The following is a 19843-nucleotide window of genomic DNA, read 5'->3' on the forward strand; positions in this document are numbered from 1 at the left end:
GTAGTTGACACGATCTTGAACTCCGAAGCCATGCAGCCAATCACAGACAAGTGCTTTGCCGCTGTTTCGGCGCGCCCTTTCAAAGCAACAAGGCTAGTCCACGACATACAATAAGGAAGTAAACCGGAGACCAGCTAAATAGCTCAATAAGTTAAATACTATTAACAATAACGAGCAATTTACCTCTTGTTAGCGAACCAGTCGTTCTATATGCAACCATGATATGGTTGTGAGACTAATATCACCTTTTTATAATTCAATAATAAGCTCACGGGAACTTTTAGGGTGGTTTTATAGAAGCTTTCCGTTTTGTTTACTGTGGTTACCATGATGCTAGCTTGCTAGCCGACTAGCTGAGCTAGCTAATCTAGTCAATTGATTGTTAGCTAGCAAAAATTATAAATCGAGTTGTTTAGGTGGTTGTCAACCTAAGACTTTAGATGTATACTAACCAACGCGTAGCTATCTGTATTTGCAGTTTATTAACTAGCAGTTTATTAACTAGCAGTTTATTAACGAGCAGTTTGGCGTGTGCAAGCTAAGTGAGTTTGCTGGACAATTAAGTGAGCCAACCACCTATTAATAGCTAGTCTAGCTAACCAGTTGCGATTATTTAGGAAGCTCAGGAGTTGACATCCACCACTTTTTGATAGCAGGTAAGTTTACCTCCGTGAGTGCGTACTACGGACTGCGTGTTTATCAGTAAAACTTTTTAGCTGAATATTATTTTGTGTTGATGTCATGGCGTCCCATCATCTAAGGGAACATATTTTCTTAGCTTCTTCAGGTCCTAGTAAATCTCAATTTGGCCTCCACCATGTCAATCGACTTTGATAGTGCAGCCCTGCAAACTCAACATGATGATGAGGAGGAGTACGACCCAGAGGACTACGCACGAGAACAAGAGGTGCTTGAAGGCTCCCTTTATTAGTTGTATCATCCTGTAGCAATACGGACCAAATATTTCCACACTCGCAACCATCCAAAGTGTGCCTTGGATACATTGTATAGACTGACAATGTGTTGATAACGGAATTCATATTTTAACAATGTTAAAATATTTTAACTTCTTCTGTGGTGCTTTTGTTGCCAGGCAGCATGCTACTCTTGCAAAACTGACAAAACCGCAAAACTCACATTGGTTTTGTTAAAGCAGTAGGCAATATGTGTGTGTGTGTGTGTGTGTGTCACACAGGCTCTCAACATACCATGTTCACGACATGTCAAGTACTTGTGCTTTATCTTGTAATCCTCGAATTGATACTGTATTTTAAGTTTTGTTAGTGCAGTGAAAATCGTCCAAGTTTGTGTTCTCAAGGTGCATCGCTTGCTCCAATCAGATGTAGGCATGCTGTTACTCACCGCTCAGTAATCTGCTGTACCCTAAACCTGTGTTGTGATTGGCTGTCAAAGGTAGTTGGGTGTGTCATCCATATAACTGGAGCTGCCCAATGTTTTCCCACACTGCTCCTTATTGGTTGCTTCACATCTCACCAATTTTGTATTTAGCACAAATCTGTAAGCCAGGATAGTGAGCCATTAAATGGGTTCATTGTGGAACACAGTTTTACTGGAAACTTGGATTTACCACTGAAATCGGACATTTAATGTTATGTTGAAGGCTTTTGCATACTTTAAACTAGTCGGTCAAGTAGAACATGTTTGTTACTGTTACACAAAAATGTTTCTGCTCCAGTTAACCAACCTATATGGTCCATGTAGACAATGGGGGTTTGTGGGACAAAAACACAAGAGCCAGGCGCATGCTTTACACGTTTTGGATGTTTTATACAGAGGACTGTCTGTATTCAGGACTAGCCTACGTGCACCTTAGTGGCTGAAGCAGTTGTGCCTTTTCAGTTAGTTAATGTGGAAGTGGGACATGGGTCCTATGGTGGATGACACTGTGAAGGTTGTGAGGAACATTCAACAGTCCTTGTTGGAAGTAAGTGTAGCTGGTGTTGCTTCTTTTTTTTATACTAAAAGTTTATCAGTGCCTGTCAGGAAAACTTGTCCCGACAGTTGAAAGTCTGGACAAGTCTGTCCTTGTGGTTTTGTTAAGTGTTTTGAGACCAGGGAATGCATGTTTTAGTCAACAAATAGTTTAGCATTCAAGTCAGGAGTCTGAGTTGCAGCTAAAAGATTCTATCAATATTTTCCTCTTTTAGCTGAACTTGTGACACTTTCTCAGTATTACCCTGTTGCCAAGCAACCCGGGTGAGTCATTTTCATGTTTTTCATTTTGTTCTTTTCTTCATTCTTCAGTTGCACAAGCTGCTGACAGACCTTCCAGATGACATGCTGGAGGACAGCAAGGAGGAGTCGTCTCCAGAGCTGGATTACTCTGCCTGCAGCAACCAAGACTCCAGTAACAGGTAGCTTAGTCATACGTCCATGGACACTTCTCAGATAGTAGGCTAGGTTTCAGGAGTTATATGTTCATGTTGTTTCTCTTCAGTGACCTTACAAGGTGTTTATTGTACATAACTGAATTGTTTTATTTTAACCATCTCAGACAACAACAAAAATGGCCCCAACAAACTGAATGGTCTCATCATAACAGACAACAAAGATCTGCCTCCCATGTAGAGGTAAGATGTTGGTTAACCACAGTTTCTTTTCCTGTGGTAGATATTTGATCACTCCATGTCTTAATTAAACGGGCGTGCCTATTAATTAATTGTAATCTTCATTCTTTGTGTCTTTGGAGAACTCTGAGGACAATTTCGACCAAGGCCCCTATCATGTTGAGTACTCCTATGAAGAAAGAGTTTTGGAAATCAATGGCCATGCTAATTCTCCTCAAAGCCAGCCTCTGCCCCATACCTGGACCCAGCCAGGCCAGGAGTACCAGTACAACCATGTGGGCTACAGGTATGCCAGCGCGGGTACAGAGAAGCCTGTAGCCTGTGCTAGTATTTCCACAGAGGAGCAGTACGAGCATGAACCATACCCTCATGGAGCTGTCGGCCCTGCCGTGGAATACAGAGGGGAGGAGGGGCAGACGGACACACAGAGCTATGGAGGTCAAAACGGCACACGGCAACAGTTTCAAGTGAGTGCAGTTTCATTTGAATTGGCTTTATCATGCCAAAGGAAATTCAAGCTTGTATTTGTGCTTTGACCATCAAAATCATGCATTCTTATAGCATTCATTATAGCCTATATAAAACATCACCAAGTAATACTGTTATATACTTTCTTTATAGAACGTTGAGGATGCGGGGTCCGGGGACAGTAGGGTGGATCATTACAAAGCCAGCTACCAGCCCTGCCAACCGTCCAGCCAGCCCAAGATGTTCAACTCAGAGTCTTGCCAAGAAGGCGGACATTTTGACCAACTGCAGAGGGAATTCTTGGACTCCGCTCAGAGTATGTTCTCTCATATTGACTTTGTTGTGAGCCAGCATATGAGGGGGGTCAAAAAAATGATCTAAACTTATTTGCGTTTCAGACACTGCTGAGAGTCAACAGCTTGCTCAGATGGAGATATTGAACAAGGCCCAGCTGAGACAAATGGAAGATCTGGAACGTAAACTGGAGGACTCAAGGCGCAACATGAGATACCTGGAGCATCAGTTTGCCATTGTGAAAGGTATGTTGCGCAAACGTGAGCGTAGCACACACAGTCTCTTATGCGTACGGCATTGACAACGCGCCTGACCTTGCAGATGAGAAGGATGGGATGGTGGTGACTCTGAAGGAGTCCAGCCGGCTCATCGAAGAGGCACAGGATAGAGAGGTTCAGCTGCTGAGTACTGTGAAGTCCCTGGAGCAAAAGGTTCATTCTCTGACGGAACGAGACCACGAAGTAAGCATCCAGGTCCAAATGAAATCGGTCATGCCTTTCCCAGTCAAGGGAAACACAAGTCTGTCTACTTCCAGGGAGTCAGTGATTGTCTGTTTTGTGCCGAACAGAACATGAAGAAGCAGCGCGTGGCGGACGCCGCGGTGGACAGCATGCAGCAGCAGATGATGGAGCTGGGTCGCTCCGACACGCTGTCCAGAGCGCGGGAGAAGCACGACCGGGACATGTCTGCCGTGAGGGAGAAGCACGAGGCCAAGCTGCTAGTGCTGCAGCAGCAGATGGACGCCTGCTCCCAGGCCCTGGAGGAGCAGGTTAGTGCTTACACACATCCCAACAACTCACTCATTCAGTTGTTGTGCTCGTCTTTAGTATCACAAATTGTGTCAGAGTTGTGTTCAAATAACGAAACTTTGTGGGTAGGAAAAAAAGGCTTAGACCTTTCTCCCCTAAGGTAACAGCTCCTTTGTAGTGGCCCAGAGGGAGTCTGTGAGGACAGTAGTTGATGGTTGTGTTGTCAGACGGAGCTGGCCGAGAGACTGCGGGAGCAGGTGAAACAGCTGGAGCGCAGGAGAGAGGAGGAGCAGGTGGAGAGAGCTGCAGTCATCAACACCCTTACTCAGCGTCTGGAGGAGGGCCAGCAGCAGTGTGCCAAACTGCTCCAAACAGGTGACTTGGTGTTTGTCCAGTTCACTTCCTGTCAAATCAACACAAACGCAGGAAAAAGTATTATTTCAGTGTATACTTCAGTAATACACATTGACGTACTGGCATATGAAGACTTGTCATCGCCACTAACTCTTTTCATGTTCTAGGTTCAGTGCAAGAGATGAGCCAGTTGCAAATCAAACTCCAGCAAGTTCAGTCAGCCAAGACCTTGAGTGAAAACATGAACCAAGTCCTCCAGGTTGGGTAAACATCCCTCCATGTCCTGTGTTGATATAGACGTAGTCAGAAAACATCTCTCCATGTCCTGTGTTGATATAGACGTAGTCAGAAAACATCCCTCCATGTCCTGTGTTGATATAGACGTAGTCAGAAAACATCCCTCCATGACTGTGAAGACGCTCAAACTCTTCTCTCCTCATTTACCAGGAGGACCTGAATGATCTGAAGGAGCAGATCACGCTGTATGAGTCAGCGGTAAAGCATGGAGTGATATCGCCAGACCTCAACAGGGACTGGGAAAGACATCTGTCAGAGTCTTACGTGGATTTAGGAATCAAGGAGAAAAACTTGAAAAACGTCCGGGCTCACAGGTAGGCCCTGGCCAATCAGAATTATTCTTCACAAGTGTGGAATATGAAGTGTTGGCTTCATATTGGTCCATGAGCTTCTCATAATAATAATAATAATAATATTTAACACTCAGAAATATTAAGTGCGTACTGCATTCCTGTTCAGCACTCCCCTGGCCGGCCTGTCAGACCCCTCGCAGCCCCGGGACGAGGCTGTGAGGGAGCTGAGGGCCGAGCTGCAGCGCTCTCTCGCCTGCCTGAAGGGCAAGAGGCAGAAGATCAGCCTGCTCCAGGAGGAGCTCCGCCACTCGCGGGGACGCCTGGACAAGCTGCAGGCTCAGCTGGAGCAGGCTCAGGTCACCACAGCCACGGTGAGGACCAGCTGGGGATGTGTTCCTGTGTCGCTGTGTCGCTGTGTGACACGGCCTGGTCTGACTGGATCAGGGTGTCTGTGTCGTACAGGTCAGAGGAGCCGCCTCAGAGAAGCTTCCGGACTCGACAGCTGTCCAGAAGGACGTCTTGAGACTGCAGGAAGAACGACAACGTCTACTAGAACATGTACAGGTGAGCGTCCGGGTGAGGAGCGTGAAGGATCTGTTACCTATGGATCAATTACCAACGTGTTTGTTTATCTATTTCTAACATTTCAGCTGCTAGAACAAAAGAACAAGGAGCTGAGGCAGAGCGAGGAGAAGGTGAGGGCGGCCAACACAGAGCTTTGCTCCAAGATGAGGGAGATGATCCAGGAGCTGGACCAGGAGAAGCAGGAGGCCGCGGAGAGGTGAGCAGTTAGAGAGAGAGGGGAGAGAGAGAGAGAGGGAAGCAACTAAACTGTGGCAAGTTCCCGACTGCTGACAACTGCCGTCTGTCTCGGTGACCGCGCCCCCCAGGTACGAGAGGACCCACCTGCAGTACAGGGATGACGTGATGAACAGGCTCCGAGCACAGCTGACCCTGGAGCACGCAGATCAGCTCCAGAAGCTCACTGCTGAACACCAACAGCAGCTCCAGCAGCTACAGTGAGAACCCACCCTGTAATGACACCGTCCTCTGTACCCTCCCCCTGTCCTCGATCACACCAAACGTGTTTCTCCACAGATGCAAACTGTCTGAGGTCAGTGCTGAGATCGTGGCTGTGCAGGAGTGCTACATCTCGGTCTGCAAGGAAAAAGACCTGCTGGAAGAGAAACTGCAGAGCGGATCTGAGGCAGAGGCTGAGATGAGGGAGAACGAGGTGACCAACGCAGGTTTGATCTGTCCCATGGTGTGGAGGGTGGGAGCACCCGCAGGTGGTGATGGAGTTGTGTTGTTTCTTAGCTGAGGATGAGAGAGGAGAGCCGCACGGCCCTGGAAGAGATGAGGGCCGAGCTGGAGAGGCAGCATCAGACTGCAGTGGACCAGCTGCAGGCTGTCTGGTCTAGTGAGACAGAGAGACAGATCCAGGATCAGGTGACCTCTGCCAAGGCTGCATGGCAGGAAGAGCAGGAACAGGTACATCCTCCCAGATCATCCTCCTGATCAGTGTGATCGTGCCAATACTGCCCCCTGGTGGATCCTGTTATTGCTCACTATTGTCTATTGTGATAACATGGGCGTGGCTGTATAGATGTATTAAGTTAATACGTTTAGAAAGGCTTGACAAATATTTTCAAAAAAAGTTTGGGGAAAAAATTTCTCATGTCTGGGGAAACTCTGCTCTGGGTCTGTGTTTTCTGTTTGTCCTTTTTATAATTGGTCTAATGGTGGTAGCCTTGTTTGTTATTTGTTGCATATTGTCTTGGATCTTAATTATGTTTATATAGATAGATAGAAAAAATCAAGTTTCTCTGACCAGTGTTTGATCCCCCCCACAGAGGGAACGTGCCTGGGCTCAGAGGCTGGAGGAGGCCAGGGAGGAGGCCAGGGAGGAGGCCAGGGAGGAGGCCAGGGTCCAGACCCACAGAACCAGCCGTGAGGAGGCCTCCCAGACGGAGGGCAGGGCCAGCCCTGAGAGCTTCAGCAGAGAGGAGCTGGAGGACAGGCTCAGGGCTGAGAGGCTGAGGCTGCTGCAGGAGGCTGACTCTGACAAACACACAGCCGTGCAGGAGACTCAGAGAGAGATGCGGGAGATACACCTGGAGGACATGACCAAGCAGGTTAGAAACATCCAACACACCTGGGGTTTTGAGCTCTTTATACATTACATTTAGTCATTTAGCAGACGCTCTTATCCAGAGCGACTTACAGTAAGTACAGGGACATTCCCCCGAGGCAAGTAGGGTGAAGTGCCTTGCCCAAGGACACAACGTCAGTTGGCATGACCGGGAATCGAACTGGCAACCTTCTGATTACTAGCCCGACTCCCTCACCGCTCAGCCACCTGACTCTTTATAGCTCTTGAATCATTGAGATGTTTATTAAGGAAACTCCATCCCGTTTATAAGGACGTTAACTTGACTGTGTCTCAGGTCATGGTACTGATGCGCTGGTTTTAATTCCAAGGTGGAAGGCGCAGTAACCAGGGCCTACAGCCGCTGGCTTGAAGACCTAACCTCTCTCCCAGAGTACAAAGCGAATCTCCAGAGAGAGCGAGAAAAATGGGACGAACGACAGGACGAACATGTTCAAGAGCAGGTACTGGTAGCAAATCAAATCAACAAATCAAACATTTGTTTTGTCCTGTACTAAGGATCTTCCCTAATAGGGAGTCAGGTGGCTGAGCGGTTAGAGAATCGGGCTAGTAATCAGAAGGTTGCTGGTTCGATTCCTGGCCGTGCCACATGACGTTGTGTCCTTTGGCAAGGCACTTCACCCTACTTGCCTCGGGGGAATGTCCCTGTACTTACTGTAAGTCGCTCTGGATAAGAGCGTCTGCTAAATGACTAAATGTAATGTAAATGTAATAAGCGCCGGTTGACGTGGATTCTCTCTCCTGGGTGTGCCAGGTGTCCTTGGCTCTGAGGGTGGCAGAGGACCAGTGGCAGCAGAGGCAGAGTGTGGCTCTGGAGGAGCGGGGGCCAGGGGGCCAGCAGGTGGAGGAGCTCCAGGAGAAGCTGGTGTCTCTGCAGAGCCAGCTGGAGCGCGTGAAGGGGGAGGAGCCAGCCCTGCTGAAGGCGGAGCTGGCCGGGGCCAAGGCTGTCTGGAACCGGGACAAGCAGCAGGAGATGTCCTCCCTCCAGAGCCTCCACGAGCGGGAGCGTCACGCTCTGATCCAGGAGCAGCGCGTCACGCTGGAGCAGGAGGTGCAGCGGGCCGTGCAGCGGGCCAGGGAGGACGCCGAGCGCCACAGGAAGCAGCTGGTCCTGCAGAAGGAGGTGGAGCTTCAGCAGGCTCTGAGGGACAGGCGGGAGGAGTGGAGAGCCCAGCAGGAGAGCAGGGACCAGGAACTGAGGAGGCAGGGCAGAGAGGAGGCCCAGCAGGAGCTCCAGACTGGGCTGGCTGAGGCCCTCAGAGAGGCCCAGGACCTGCTCCTCAGAGAGGCCCAGGACCTGCTCCTCAGAGAGGCCCCCACTCAGCCCCCTAACAGGGGGGAGGACAGGCCGGGCTGCTGCTCTGCCCAGGAGGGGGGTATAAGACACATCCTCCAGTCGGCCTGCAGAGAGATGATTTCCAGAGCTGTGGGCCAGGCCAAGAAAGAGTGGGAGAGGGTAAGGATATCTACGTATTTGTCCCAGTTTGTAACAAGCGCTGATTCATAACAGCTGCGACCGTTTACGCTCCTGCGCCGCATTGTGGGACGAGGGAAGCTCATTTTGAAGACAAAAAATACACTGGTAGCTGTGGATTGTTTTGCTGAATCCACACAGTGCTTGCAGACTGGACTCTGGTGTTCCACTGTGGAGTCCAATAGTTTTTTTTTATTTTTTATCAGTGTTCCACATCTGTGTTGAAACACGATCCTTCAACTCCACGGCTGTGTTTATCTGCAGGGGGGCTATCTTACAGTCCAGTTTTGACTAACCTTGTTTTATGGCTGTTTTCCCCTCAGATAAGTGAGGACAGACTGGCTTGTGTGTTGAAAGACACCCAGCAGTGTCACGAGAGAGAAGTCAGCCAGATCCACAGTATGTGGCATTTGAATTCCCCAACATTGTCTAAATGTCTCCATGAATTCCTCCATTAACCTTAAGTGTGTTAAAGCGTGATTCAAACTCAATAGCACAGTATATTCTCCTAATGAAAGTACAATAGGGTTTATGTCCAGCTTGACCGCTCTTCCAGACACGGTGGCCCAGAAGAGACAGGAGGGGCGTTGTGGTAAACAGTGCGCTGAGACTGTGGCCAAGCTGAGGAGGAAGAACCAGGACCTGCAGAAGCATCTGGAGAAGGCCTGTCGCCAGCTCCAGCTCACCGTCAGAGAGAACAAGGCCAGCATGCAGCGCCTCAAAGGTGACCCTCGCACACCCCCATTTACGCCCCCCCTTGTATGTCTGTACAACGTTAGAAGGGTGAGATGACCCTGACCTGGTGAACTCTGCTCCCCTGCAGAGGAGCACGAGGACAGGATGCGGCAGGAAGAAGACAGAAAGAAACAGCCCCAGGAATCCTCTCTGTGAGTAACATCTCTATCAGGAAGTTTATGATATAGTCACGTGTCCACTCACAAGGTGACTCCTATTGTGTCGTATTGAAGATATGTGTGTATTTGGATGATTTATGACAAATGAGCTCTTCTCTCAACAGGGGCTCAGATAACCCACAGAGTATTCAAGCTGGCCTTGAAGAGATGAAGGAACAGTACATGAACGCTATCGGAAAGATCAGAGGTCAGTAAATCAGTTCTTGTTTTCTCGCAGTCCCGTGGCTTGTCTCCTGTGTCAGGCCCCGGCTGTGGGCCCAGGACCTGTGAGTCGTGTTGCTGCCGGCTCGCGCTGACACCTGGGGGATTGTGTTTGTCAGGAGACATGCTGCGCTACCTCCAGGACAGCAAAGAGCGAGCGTCTGAGAGGATCCGTGTGGAGGTGCTCCGGGAGAGGAGGGACACAGCCAGGACGATGAGGCAGTACTACCTGACATGTCTGCATGAGCTGCTGGAGGAGAGCGGGCAGAGCGCAGGGTGAGCGGGCAGAGCGCCCTCCGTCTGACAGCTACCAAAAGCATTAGCATGCCTTAATGTCTCCTCTTCGCTGTCCTCCCTCTCCCTTGTCCTCCCTCTCCCTTGTCCTCCCTCTCCCTTGTCCTCCCCCTCATAGAGCTGAGAAAAAAATTATCAATGCTGCAAGGAAGCTAGCAGCCATGGCCAAGGCCCTGGAGACTCCTACCAAGAAGAACTCAGCGACGTATCGCACCCTACAGCGTAAGTTGTTTTAATTCATGTGAGCAGGAGAAGAACTCGAAGGAGAACGTTTTGACTGCTGTCAAGTAAGTTTCTTATATGTGGTATGATGTCATGTCGCCAGGTTCATCATCAAAAACTGACGCTACCATCGAAAACAACCGCGGTGGAGTTTCCAGTTCCAGTAAACATCAGTCACCCGAAGCCTCCGTCCCAGAAACCAGCTGTGAGAAGTGGACAGCGGAGAGCAAGACAGACAGGACAGAACCAGCAATGTCGAGGACCAGGACCAAGCCCACGGGAAAAGCCCTCCACCAGGACCTCCTCACGAGCGGAAAGCTGAAAACACCAAGAGACGCTTCATCTAAAGCCCACCTCCTTCCAGCTCACCCCCCCTGTCCCCGACCCGCTCCCCAGGCTGGGCAGGCCTCGCTGGGGGAGTTCCAACACAGGAGTTTGACTGACGCCAATGTGACTCTGCGGAACCAGAGCAGAGAGGTGTACCTGCAGGGTGTGGACACGGGGAAAGCAGATGACCCCCTGGCTTCCCAGAGGACAGCCACCCTCATCCAGGAGACTCCCGTCAGGGACGGCGGCCAGAGCGACTGGAGTATGTTCAGCAACCCCGGACCTGGAGACGTGTTTATCCCGGTCCACTCCTACTCCAGCAGAAGGACGGACCCCCCCCTCCTCCCTCTGTCTGCTGCCTCATCTGACCTGCGGGAGTTTGGAAGCCTCACCGCTGACATGACTGTTTATAAGGAGATAGCAAACATGCCACCCCACACCAAAGACTTAATGCTCCCCAGTGTTCTGAGGAGTGCACACAGGGATCCTGTTCCAGGCTCTGAGGGGGAGAAACTGACCCCCCTGTGCTCCAAGAGTCTGTTCCCAGAGCTCAATCTCTGTCAGCAGGACAGTGGCTTCGACAGTCCTTTCACCTTTCGGAAATGAGAGATGAAGACACACCAGGAGAGGTCTGGTTTTAAGGGATTGTCCCCCCCCCCGTCAAATTAATTTGGTATTTCCTGTCGATTAATTCTCTGTCATGTTGCCGCTTCTGCCTTCCGTTTGTGTAAGAAGGGGCACAATCGTTCCTCTTGAATATAGAGTGGTGTGTGAAGTGAATGCCAACATGATAGTTTGAGTGTTGTGGGAATCAAGTGAGAAACCTTGTTACATGTCTCAGTTACCAAATTTCTAAATGTCATTGTTGTTGATTTATGGATTTCTGAGGTTTTATGTAGTTTTTTTTAATTTATTTTTTTACATTTTATATTTATAAATTAGATATGCTGTGCATAAAAATAAAAATCCAATATGATAGTGTTGTCATCTATTAAATAACACAATTTGAGTACTATTAAAAGATATTAGCCTACAATAAAACCATGAAGATACGGTGTAACTTGTACCACAACCACTTGGGGTATACTTTCCCGTTATGACATTCCTCGTGGCTTCAACATTAACAACCACGCCTACAAAAGAGGCGCAATGCAATGCTTTTATAAGCACAAACTTTGCCGTTAAAAGCTTGTCGATTGTAGCTACCTGTATTTGACCGTCTTGTCAGGCTAACCATGAGTATGTGGATAGGTTTCTTGGCGGTATGTTTATGTATCGGAATCTTACGTTACCTCTATCCCTACTTTCTTAAGGATGTCCAATTCGTACTGAGAACTTCAAAAATCGGATATCGCCTTGCGAAATATAGAGAGACTAACTACACGATTCTAGATCGTTTCTTAGATTCCGTAAAAAGACACCCGCACAAATCTTTTATTCATTACAATGACGTAACTTATTCGTACTCGGAAACTGATCAGAAGAGTAACAAAGTTGCAAGAGCCTTGTTAGAGCACAGTCCTTTGACAGAGGGGGATACCGTTGCACTTTTCCTTGGGAATGAACCATTCTTTCTCTGGATTTGGTTAGGGTTGGCAAAAATAGGATGTGCTGCGGCATTCCTGAACTATAACATGAGGACAAAATCATTGCTGCATTGCTTTTCATGCAGTGGAGCCAAAGTGCTGATCGCTGCTGAAGGTATTATAGCCATTGTGAATTACAATTCAGATCTCCGTTCTTTTGAACGTTTTCTGATGTATTGTCTTTTCAGAGTTGAAAGAAACTGTTGAAGAGATCCTCCCAACTCTGATGGAGCAGAATGTTTCTGTGTACATCCTCACTGATGAATGTACAACAGCTGGCATGCACAGCTTCAAAGACAAGATCAGTCAAGCCTCGTGCGAGCCACTGCCCATACGCGTCAGGTCCAGAGTCACACTGGGGAGTCCTGCTGTGTATATTTACACATCTGGCACTACAGGTAACCAACTGCTACTCAGCATAAAATAACAATGTGTTTAAGTAGCTGTCTTGTACGATAAACCATTTATCTGAGAAACAGTAACAGAAGTTACACACCTCACGGCAGAGATTTCTTTCTTCTGGACTGTTGGACATTGACATTTAATTTTCAAAGATTTCCTCCCAATTGCTCTCGGCATGTTGAAAGTGTTTAAGTAGCCATTCCTCATATTGTCACACATGCTATTTGTCTTTGTCTCCTAAGGGCTACCAAAAGCAGCCATGATAAATTATCAAAGGCTGTGGGCAATGTCTTTCCTTCAGTCTATTGCCGGAGTCTGTTCCACGGACGTAATGTACATTAATCTTCCCCTCTATCACACTGCTGGCTTCATGGGCTTTACAGGAGCCATAGAGAGGGGTATGATTTGAGTTTGTTCAGACTGTGTTGCATGTTGCTACTGTTGGATTGAACAGAATGTTTCAAAATCCTTGAAACATCTAAATGCTGGTTATATTGAAGTTTTAAAACTTTTCTCCTTCCAGGTATCACGATTGTACTACGAAGTAAATTTTCAGCATCTCAATTCTGGGAGGACTGCAGAAAGTTTAATGTTACTGTTATCCAGTACATAGGTGAAACCATGCGCTACCTCTGCAACACTCCCCAGGTAAGGTACGCTCACCTGAACTTTGATCCAGTGTGACACAATCACTCTAAAGGAAGATCACACTGTAAGAACTGCAAGCAAGTGCATGTTATTTGCAGTTTTCTTTCACTGTGCTCTCCCTCAACAAACCCTGTCTTCTTTCACAGAAGTACAATGATAAAAACCACAAAGTAAAAATTGCAATAGGGAACGGTATACGAGCAGATGTTTGGAAAGAGTTTTTAAAACGATTTGGAAACATCAGTATCAAGGAGCTGTATGCCTCAACAGAGGGAAACATGAGCTTCATAAACTATGCTGGAAAGATTGGTGCAGTTGGGAGAGTTAACTTTTTCCACAAGGTATATGTCTTAACACAGTCCAATATGAATTAATATTATTTGTTTGACTTCATAGCCAACAATGTTTTTGATTTTGTATTCCTATAGAGGGCCTTTCCTTATGCCCTGATTAAATATGACACAGAGGAAGGAGACCCTTTAAGAGACTCAAAAGGTTTCTGCATGGAGGCTGCTAAAGGTACTCTTTTGAGATAACAGAAAACGCAAATTCTTAATTGTACTTCTTCACATTCACGATTGGCACAGACGCAACTTTTCTTTGAAATGTTTCTTTTGTCTATATCTCAGGTGAGACTGGACTCCTCATATCTCAGATAACACAGAAGGCACCGTTCATTGGCTACGCTCGAGATTTACAGCAAACAGAGAGGAAGAGACTTCACGACGTGTTTCAGAAGAGTGACCTGTACTTCAACACCGGAGATCTACTGAGCACTGATCAGGAGGGTTTCCTCTATTTCCAAGATCGGATTGGAGACACTTTCAGGTGATCATACCATTCTCAGGTGATAATGTCCAGTAATTTCAAACTCCTGAGGAAGAATGTTACTTATAATCTGCTCTCGTTTCATTACAGATGGAAAGGAGAGAATGTGTCAACTAATGAAGTGTCTGATATCCTTACAATGGCCCATTGTATAGAAGAGGCCAATGTTTATGGGGTTCAAATACCAGGTTCATGTTTGTTTTTTTGTCTCCTTTGTTGTCTTTCTCTTATCAAACATTTTACAAAATATGTGCCTTTGTACTGTAGGTGTATTATAAAGGCTTCTGTCTCTTTGTCCTTTAATAGGTGAGGAGGGGAGGGCTGGAATGGCTGCTATAACATTAAGGGAAGGAGTACAGTTTGATGGTGCTAGTTTATTCAAACATGTCGAGGCGTATTTACCTACCTATGCCAGACCACGATTCTTAAGAATTCAAGTAAGATCTCACCTAATCCTATGATAATCTATCGCTTCATCAATAGGATTAGGAATAATGTAATTCTGGGTCATTAACATTGCCCTAGTTAATTTCAATTTTGTTTTTTTAACAGAGTTCTTTGTCAGTGACTGGTACCTTTAAACAGATGAAGGGGAAGTTGGTGGGTGAAGGATTCAGCCCAGACAGAGTCACAGTCCCTCTGTTCTTCCTGGATGAGAAACTCAGAAGTTACCAACCTCTCACTCCACATATTTTCCATACAGTAGAATCTGGAGGACTAAAACTGTGATTCTTACAAGACAGAATTTGCTCTGAATTTAGACGACAAGAAGTTAAGACAAAGATAATAGGTTTTAGTTCACTGTTTAAGATTGCCTATAATAATATAATATATAAGAATGCAATTTAACTGTATCCCTAAATTGTTATTGTTTATTAAGTGTGTATTGTGTAAATTGTATTAGTAGCTGTAAGCAAGTGGGACATGCTTTGATTGTAAAAGAGGCAATCTTTTCCTCAGGGAAATCTGACCACAAATGCTCACATAAGACCTCATTCTGTTATCTAAAACGTCCACTTCAGGGTGTTTTTTTTCTACGGATCAAGAACGCTTTTGTAAATCTCACCCAATTGGAGTAAGGAAAAGCGGTTGCGTGATACACACGCCTACTTCACTGCGGTTGCCATGTTCATTGTTAAAAAATAAAAAACGAGATGTGAGTCAGTATTACAGTTGTTTAACTATTTATTTAATTGGAATTTGAAGAAGTGACTGTTATACCCAATAGTTGTAAATATGCAGTTAACTTTAGGAAAATTATCTTGGGCATAGTTAGCCTACATAAAACGAAACATAAAAGATAACATTTGATGCTGATTCTGTTCTGTACACTCTCTGTGAGAATGAACACGAAAGAAAAATAGTGTAAATGTGGATTGAAACTCACTCTGGCAACCAAGAGATTATCGGAAGGGAGGTAGGGAGGGAGGAGGGGCCTTGCGATGTCCACCGCCCACTACGCTATCCCAGGTCTTACTGGGTGGTTGAACTTCGTAATCAATTCGGATAGTTAAATGTAATAAGTCTAAAACTGTAAAGTCGTAGCGACAATTAATTTTTTCCAAGATGCTCATTTGGTTTACGATTTTAGCCGGCATAGCAATTTTGCCTGTTTTCTTGAAAACATGGTTTCCATACTTTGGCCAAGATTTTTCGTATATAATGAAATGTATTGTACTTGGAATAAGATTGGCAAAATACAAGAGGAAACCGTTCTATAGTATTTTGGACTGCTTTTTGGATGCGGTGAAGAAACATCCGAACAAAACTTTTATACATTTTGAGGGTAAAGCGCATTCATACTCGGAGGTGGATAAACAGAGCAACAAAGTCGCCAGAGCGCTGCAAACTCAAGCCCGTCTAAAAGAGGGGGACACCGTCGCTCTGTTCTTGGGGAATGAGCCTTGTTTTGCGTGGACATGGCTGGGCCTGGCCAAACTGGGCTGTGCTGCAGCACTCCTGAACTTCAACATCAGATCAAAGTCACTCTTACATTGTTTCTCATGTTGCGGGGCCAAAGTGATCATTGCTTCGGCAGGTAAATAACAGTTTGAGTTCCACTTCTAAATAGTTTTGCACCGTTATGAAACGATATGAAATTACTTTAGACATATGCCTAAACTAATATGGCATATAAAGCGAAGCCAATAACTTCTTGCAATTCTGTATTGAACTGTTGGCACCTGAGTAAATAAAGAGATCAGGAATGTGAAATAGGCCACCACGTGCTGAATTGCTCAATGGGACGATGTTACAAGAGCTGAAGGCCCATCTGTCTTTGCAGAGCTGAAGACTGCAGTGGAGGAAGTGCTGCCTGTGTTGAGACAGCAGGGAATCTATGTGTACCTTCTCTCAGAGGAGTGCAGCGTAGAGGGCATCCATGCCCTCTCAGACAACATCTCCCAGGCCTCAGACGAGCCTCTGTCACCTGACCTAAGGTCAAATGTCACCTTTAGAAGCGCCGCTCTATACATTTACACCTCTGGGACCACAGGTATGTAACATGCTGTGCGCTTCGTACATACCTTCGAAAAAAAAAGGTATGTAACATGCTGTGCGCTACGTATTTGGTTTCCCTCACAGATTATCTTTAAACCACTGCACGTTCTTCTTTTCATTCAAGGGCTACCAAAAGCAGCCCTGGTCACTCACGAGAGGGTTTGGGCCGCATCCTTCATCCAAGCTGCATCAGGAGTGACGTCAGAGGATGTGTTCTACATCAACCTGCCCCTCTATCACAGCGCTGGGTTCCTCATCGGACTGTCTGGTGCCATTGAGAGAGGTAGAACCGCTTACTATCTTCCTGTGAAACTGCAAATACACGACTGTATCATTATCATAGCAGAGAATCTAAGATAATCAAATATGCATCTAAGAAGACATTAGACAAAATGAGTTAGAATTATATTTTCTGTATCTTACACAGGCATAACAGTTGTACTGAGAAGAAAATTCTCGGCCTCTCAGTTTTGGGAAGACTGCAGAAAGCACAATATAACAGTGATGCAATACATAGGTGAAACCATGCGCTACCTCTGCAATACACCCAAGGTAATGTTAACAAGTCTACTCTTAGAAGTCACACCTGTGTACGACTGAGTTGAATGAAAGTATTTTTTAATCCTAGTACTCAGCCAAGGTACTCAAAGTATGTGCACAAGCTACAGTTAGGTCCATAAGTATTTGGACATTGACACAATTTTCATAATTTTGGCTCAATGGATTTGAAATTAAACAATCAAGATGTGCTTTAAGTGCAGACTTTCAGCTTTAATTTCAGGGTATTTACATCCAAATCAGGTGAACGGTGTAGGAATTACAATACATTTTATATGTGGCCCCCCCCTTTTTAAGGGACCAAAAATAATTGGACAAACTAACATAATCATAAATCTAATTGTCACTTTAGCAAAAACATTAGGTGTGTCAATGTCCAAATACTTATGGACCTAACTGTATGTCATTGTTGTAGTGGAAAATCTTATGACCTAGAAAATGTTAATTGATTAGCTATATTTATTAAACTTTGTTACACACATTAAAAAGTTCCAGTCAAAATGTATTGGCTTTGACCCTCAAAGTGAGTTTTGACAACCTTTCTGTTCAATTTTCAGAAAGACAATGAAAAGGACCACAAAGTAAGGATTGCCATTGGCAATGGTGTCCGACTAGACATTTGGTCTGAGTTTCTGAATCGATTTGGTGATATTCACGTCAGGGAATTGTATGCTGCCACCGAAGGAAATATTGGCTTTATCAACTACACAACAAAGATAGGTGTGGTGGGAAGGGTCAACTTTCTCCACAGGGTGGGTAGTTACTTAACTACGGCATTAACTGAAAGATTTCCCTATCTATAATTGGCTGTTTGTGATAAAAGGAACCTTTATGCAATTGTGTTTTTCAGTATTTGTTTCCCTACACTTTGATCAAGTTTGACATTGAGAAGGAAGAGCCTGTGAGGAATGCTAAGGGTCTGTGCATTAAGGCAACCAAAGGTTAGTCAGATGCTGCTGGTTAGTTTTTGTTGTTATGGCAACTGTGTTGTTGTTACAATTTCACATCCATGTTTAAGCAAATGTAATTTTCCTTTTCTCTACACCGCAACTTTTACCCCATGTTAGTTTATTATGGAATAAGGACTTTGTTCTTTCTTTGAGCAGGTGAGACAGGGCTTTTGGTTGGAAAGGTGACCAAGAGATCTCCCTTTGTTGGCTATGCTGGGAACCAGCAGCAAACAGAGAAGAAGAGACTAAGGGACGTCCTGCAGAAAGGTGATCTGTACTTCAACACCGGGGACTTGCTTCGTATAGACAGTGACAGCTTTGTGTACTTCCAGGACCGAGTTGGGGACACCTTCAGGTAGGTTTCTCTCACAGGTGTAATTGTTTTCTCTGATTTGACGTTGACCAATAGAATGGGATAAGGTGAGACACGTGTCATTCCTGCGAATGTTCCTGTTTTAGGTGGAAAGGGGAGAATGTTGCCACAACGGAGGTGGCAGATATTCTTACAATGGTTAAATGCATCGCACAGGCTAACGTATACGGGGTACATGTAGAAGGTAAATACATATTTTTTATTTGGGGGGGGGGGGGGTTCTTTTTTCTAGTTTTTCTATTTGTATATGTACGGTCTGTTACAGTGTCCAATACTTTTTTAATTGTAGTTATTTTGTCTCTCAAGGCCATGAAGGGAGGATTGGAATGGCAGCTGTAATATTAGAGGAGGGGGAAGAATTCGACTATGATGGCACTTTCAAGACGGTCGCTAACTACCTCCCAGCCTACGCAAGACCACGGTTCATAAGAATACAGGTGAAGTCAAATGTGCAAGTGATTTTAATTGGTAGCTAATCCCTATCCACTTGATGGTTTTAGTTGTGGAATTAATACTGCTTTGTGTTATATCACAATAGTAATCGAATATATAGTGCACATTTATGTATTTTTTGCTAATCACTTTTCCAAACAGCTGTACGTGTGCCTGTTTTTTCACCGTGAGTACAGTAAAACTTTGTACTCCTTGCTTAAAAAGGACATTTTGTTTTCTAGAGCTCTTTGGAGATGACTGGAACATTCAAGATGAAGAAAGTGAGGTTGGTAGAGGACGGGTTCAACCCGTCTACCATCCAAGATCGTTTGTACTTTCTTGATTCTGATAAAAAAACATATGTTCCACTTACTGAAGAGATATACTCCTCAATTGCTTCAAGGGAGATCAAGTTGTAGTCAAAATGTGATTGAAATGTACGATAAACAGTAAAGTAAAAAAATCCTAATTGTTGACATGGGTAATGATCCATGTAAGCTAGTTGTTTTCATGTTCATAACAGGGAATGATAAAACTGTAATCATGGCGACAAGTAGGATGGCCAACTAATCTCAGGGATATATTTGATTATGTAACATAAAGTAAATACAGTATATGATGGTTATGCTTAATAATACATGTTCTTTGTTTGTTTTGATTGCAAAACAATAGTTGTATAATATCCTATGGAAGCTAAACTATGGTATGTGATAATGTTGATAAACTAACATTTACGTATGCAGTATGTTGTACTTATCAGAAGATTATTAAAACTTGATTCTTAAACACAAACTTGATTCTTGTCAAATACTTAAGCTAAAGTTACAAGATATCCGCGTTTTCTCATACAAGTATCAACATTATTTAGCATTTGTGTCCTGCATAGATAATAATTTAAACTCAATCCTTGACTGATCATTTG

At 45.3% G+C, this 19843-nt stretch overlaps 3 protein-coding genes across 3 annotated transcripts; all 3 read left to right on the forward strand.

Moving 5' to 3' along the window:
* Nucleotides 1-518: 518 nt before the first annotated feature.
* On the forward strand, nucleotides 519-11527 carry cep152 (centrosomal protein 152). Its single transcript, XM_067234146.1, has 27 exons — nucleotides 519-656; nucleotides 779-907; nucleotides 2266-2368; nucleotides 2841-3055; nucleotides 3210-3372; nucleotides 3455-3595; nucleotides 3672-3811; nucleotides 3919-4119; nucleotides 4327-4474; nucleotides 4621-4712; nucleotides 4901-5064; nucleotides 5210-5414; nucleotides 5506-5607; nucleotides 5694-5824; nucleotides 5934-6062; nucleotides 6142-6277; nucleotides 6361-6534; nucleotides 6897-7178; nucleotides 7525-7656; nucleotides 7968-8669; nucleotides 9011-9086; nucleotides 9244-9411; nucleotides 9511-9574; nucleotides 9706-9788; nucleotides 9922-10078; nucleotides 10215-10318; nucleotides 10422-11527. Exons 2-27 carry the CDS (start codon nucleotides 818-820, stop codon nucleotides 11249-11251), a joined length of 4932 nt encoding a protein of 1643 aa, XP_067090247.1. The 5' UTR covers nucleotides 519-656; nucleotides 779-817; the 3' UTR covers nucleotides 11252-11527.
* A 353-nt stretch (nucleotides 11528-11880) lies between these two features.
* On the forward strand, nucleotides 11881-15276 carry slc27a2b (solute carrier family 27 member 2b). Its single transcript, XM_067234293.1, has 10 exons — nucleotides 11881-12346; nucleotides 12420-12629; nucleotides 12876-13031; nucleotides 13157-13281; nucleotides 13428-13622; nucleotides 13710-13800; nucleotides 13911-14109; nucleotides 14200-14297; nucleotides 14416-14546; nucleotides 14662-15276. Exons 1-10 carry the CDS (start codon nucleotides 11881-11883, stop codon nucleotides 14836-14838), a joined length of 1848 nt encoding a protein of 615 aa, XP_067090394.1. The 3' UTR covers nucleotides 14839-15276.
* Nucleotides 15277-15596: 320 nt separating this feature from the next.
* LOC136941531 (long-chain fatty acid transport protein 2-like) lies at nucleotides 15597-19710 on the forward strand. The gene is made up of 10 exons (XM_067234052.1): nucleotides 15597-16147; nucleotides 16394-16603; nucleotides 16733-16891; nucleotides 17036-17160; nucleotides 17724-17918; nucleotides 18017-18107; nucleotides 18273-18471; nucleotides 18576-18673; nucleotides 18796-18926; nucleotides 19164-19710. Exons 1-10 carry the CDS (start codon nucleotides 15676-15678, stop codon nucleotides 19338-19340), a joined length of 1857 nt encoding a protein of 618 aa, XP_067090153.1. The 5' UTR covers nucleotides 15597-15675; the 3' UTR covers nucleotides 19341-19710.
* The last annotated feature ends 133 nt before the right edge of the window (nucleotides 19711-19843 follow it).

The sequence above is a fragment of the Osmerus mordax genome, chromosome 4 (assembly GCF_038355195.1).
Source record: "Osmerus mordax isolate fOsmMor3 chromosome 4, fOsmMor3.pri, whole genome shotgun sequence".
Lineage (NCBI taxonomy): Eukaryota > Metazoa > Chordata > Actinopteri > Osmeriformes > Osmeridae > Osmerus > Osmerus mordax.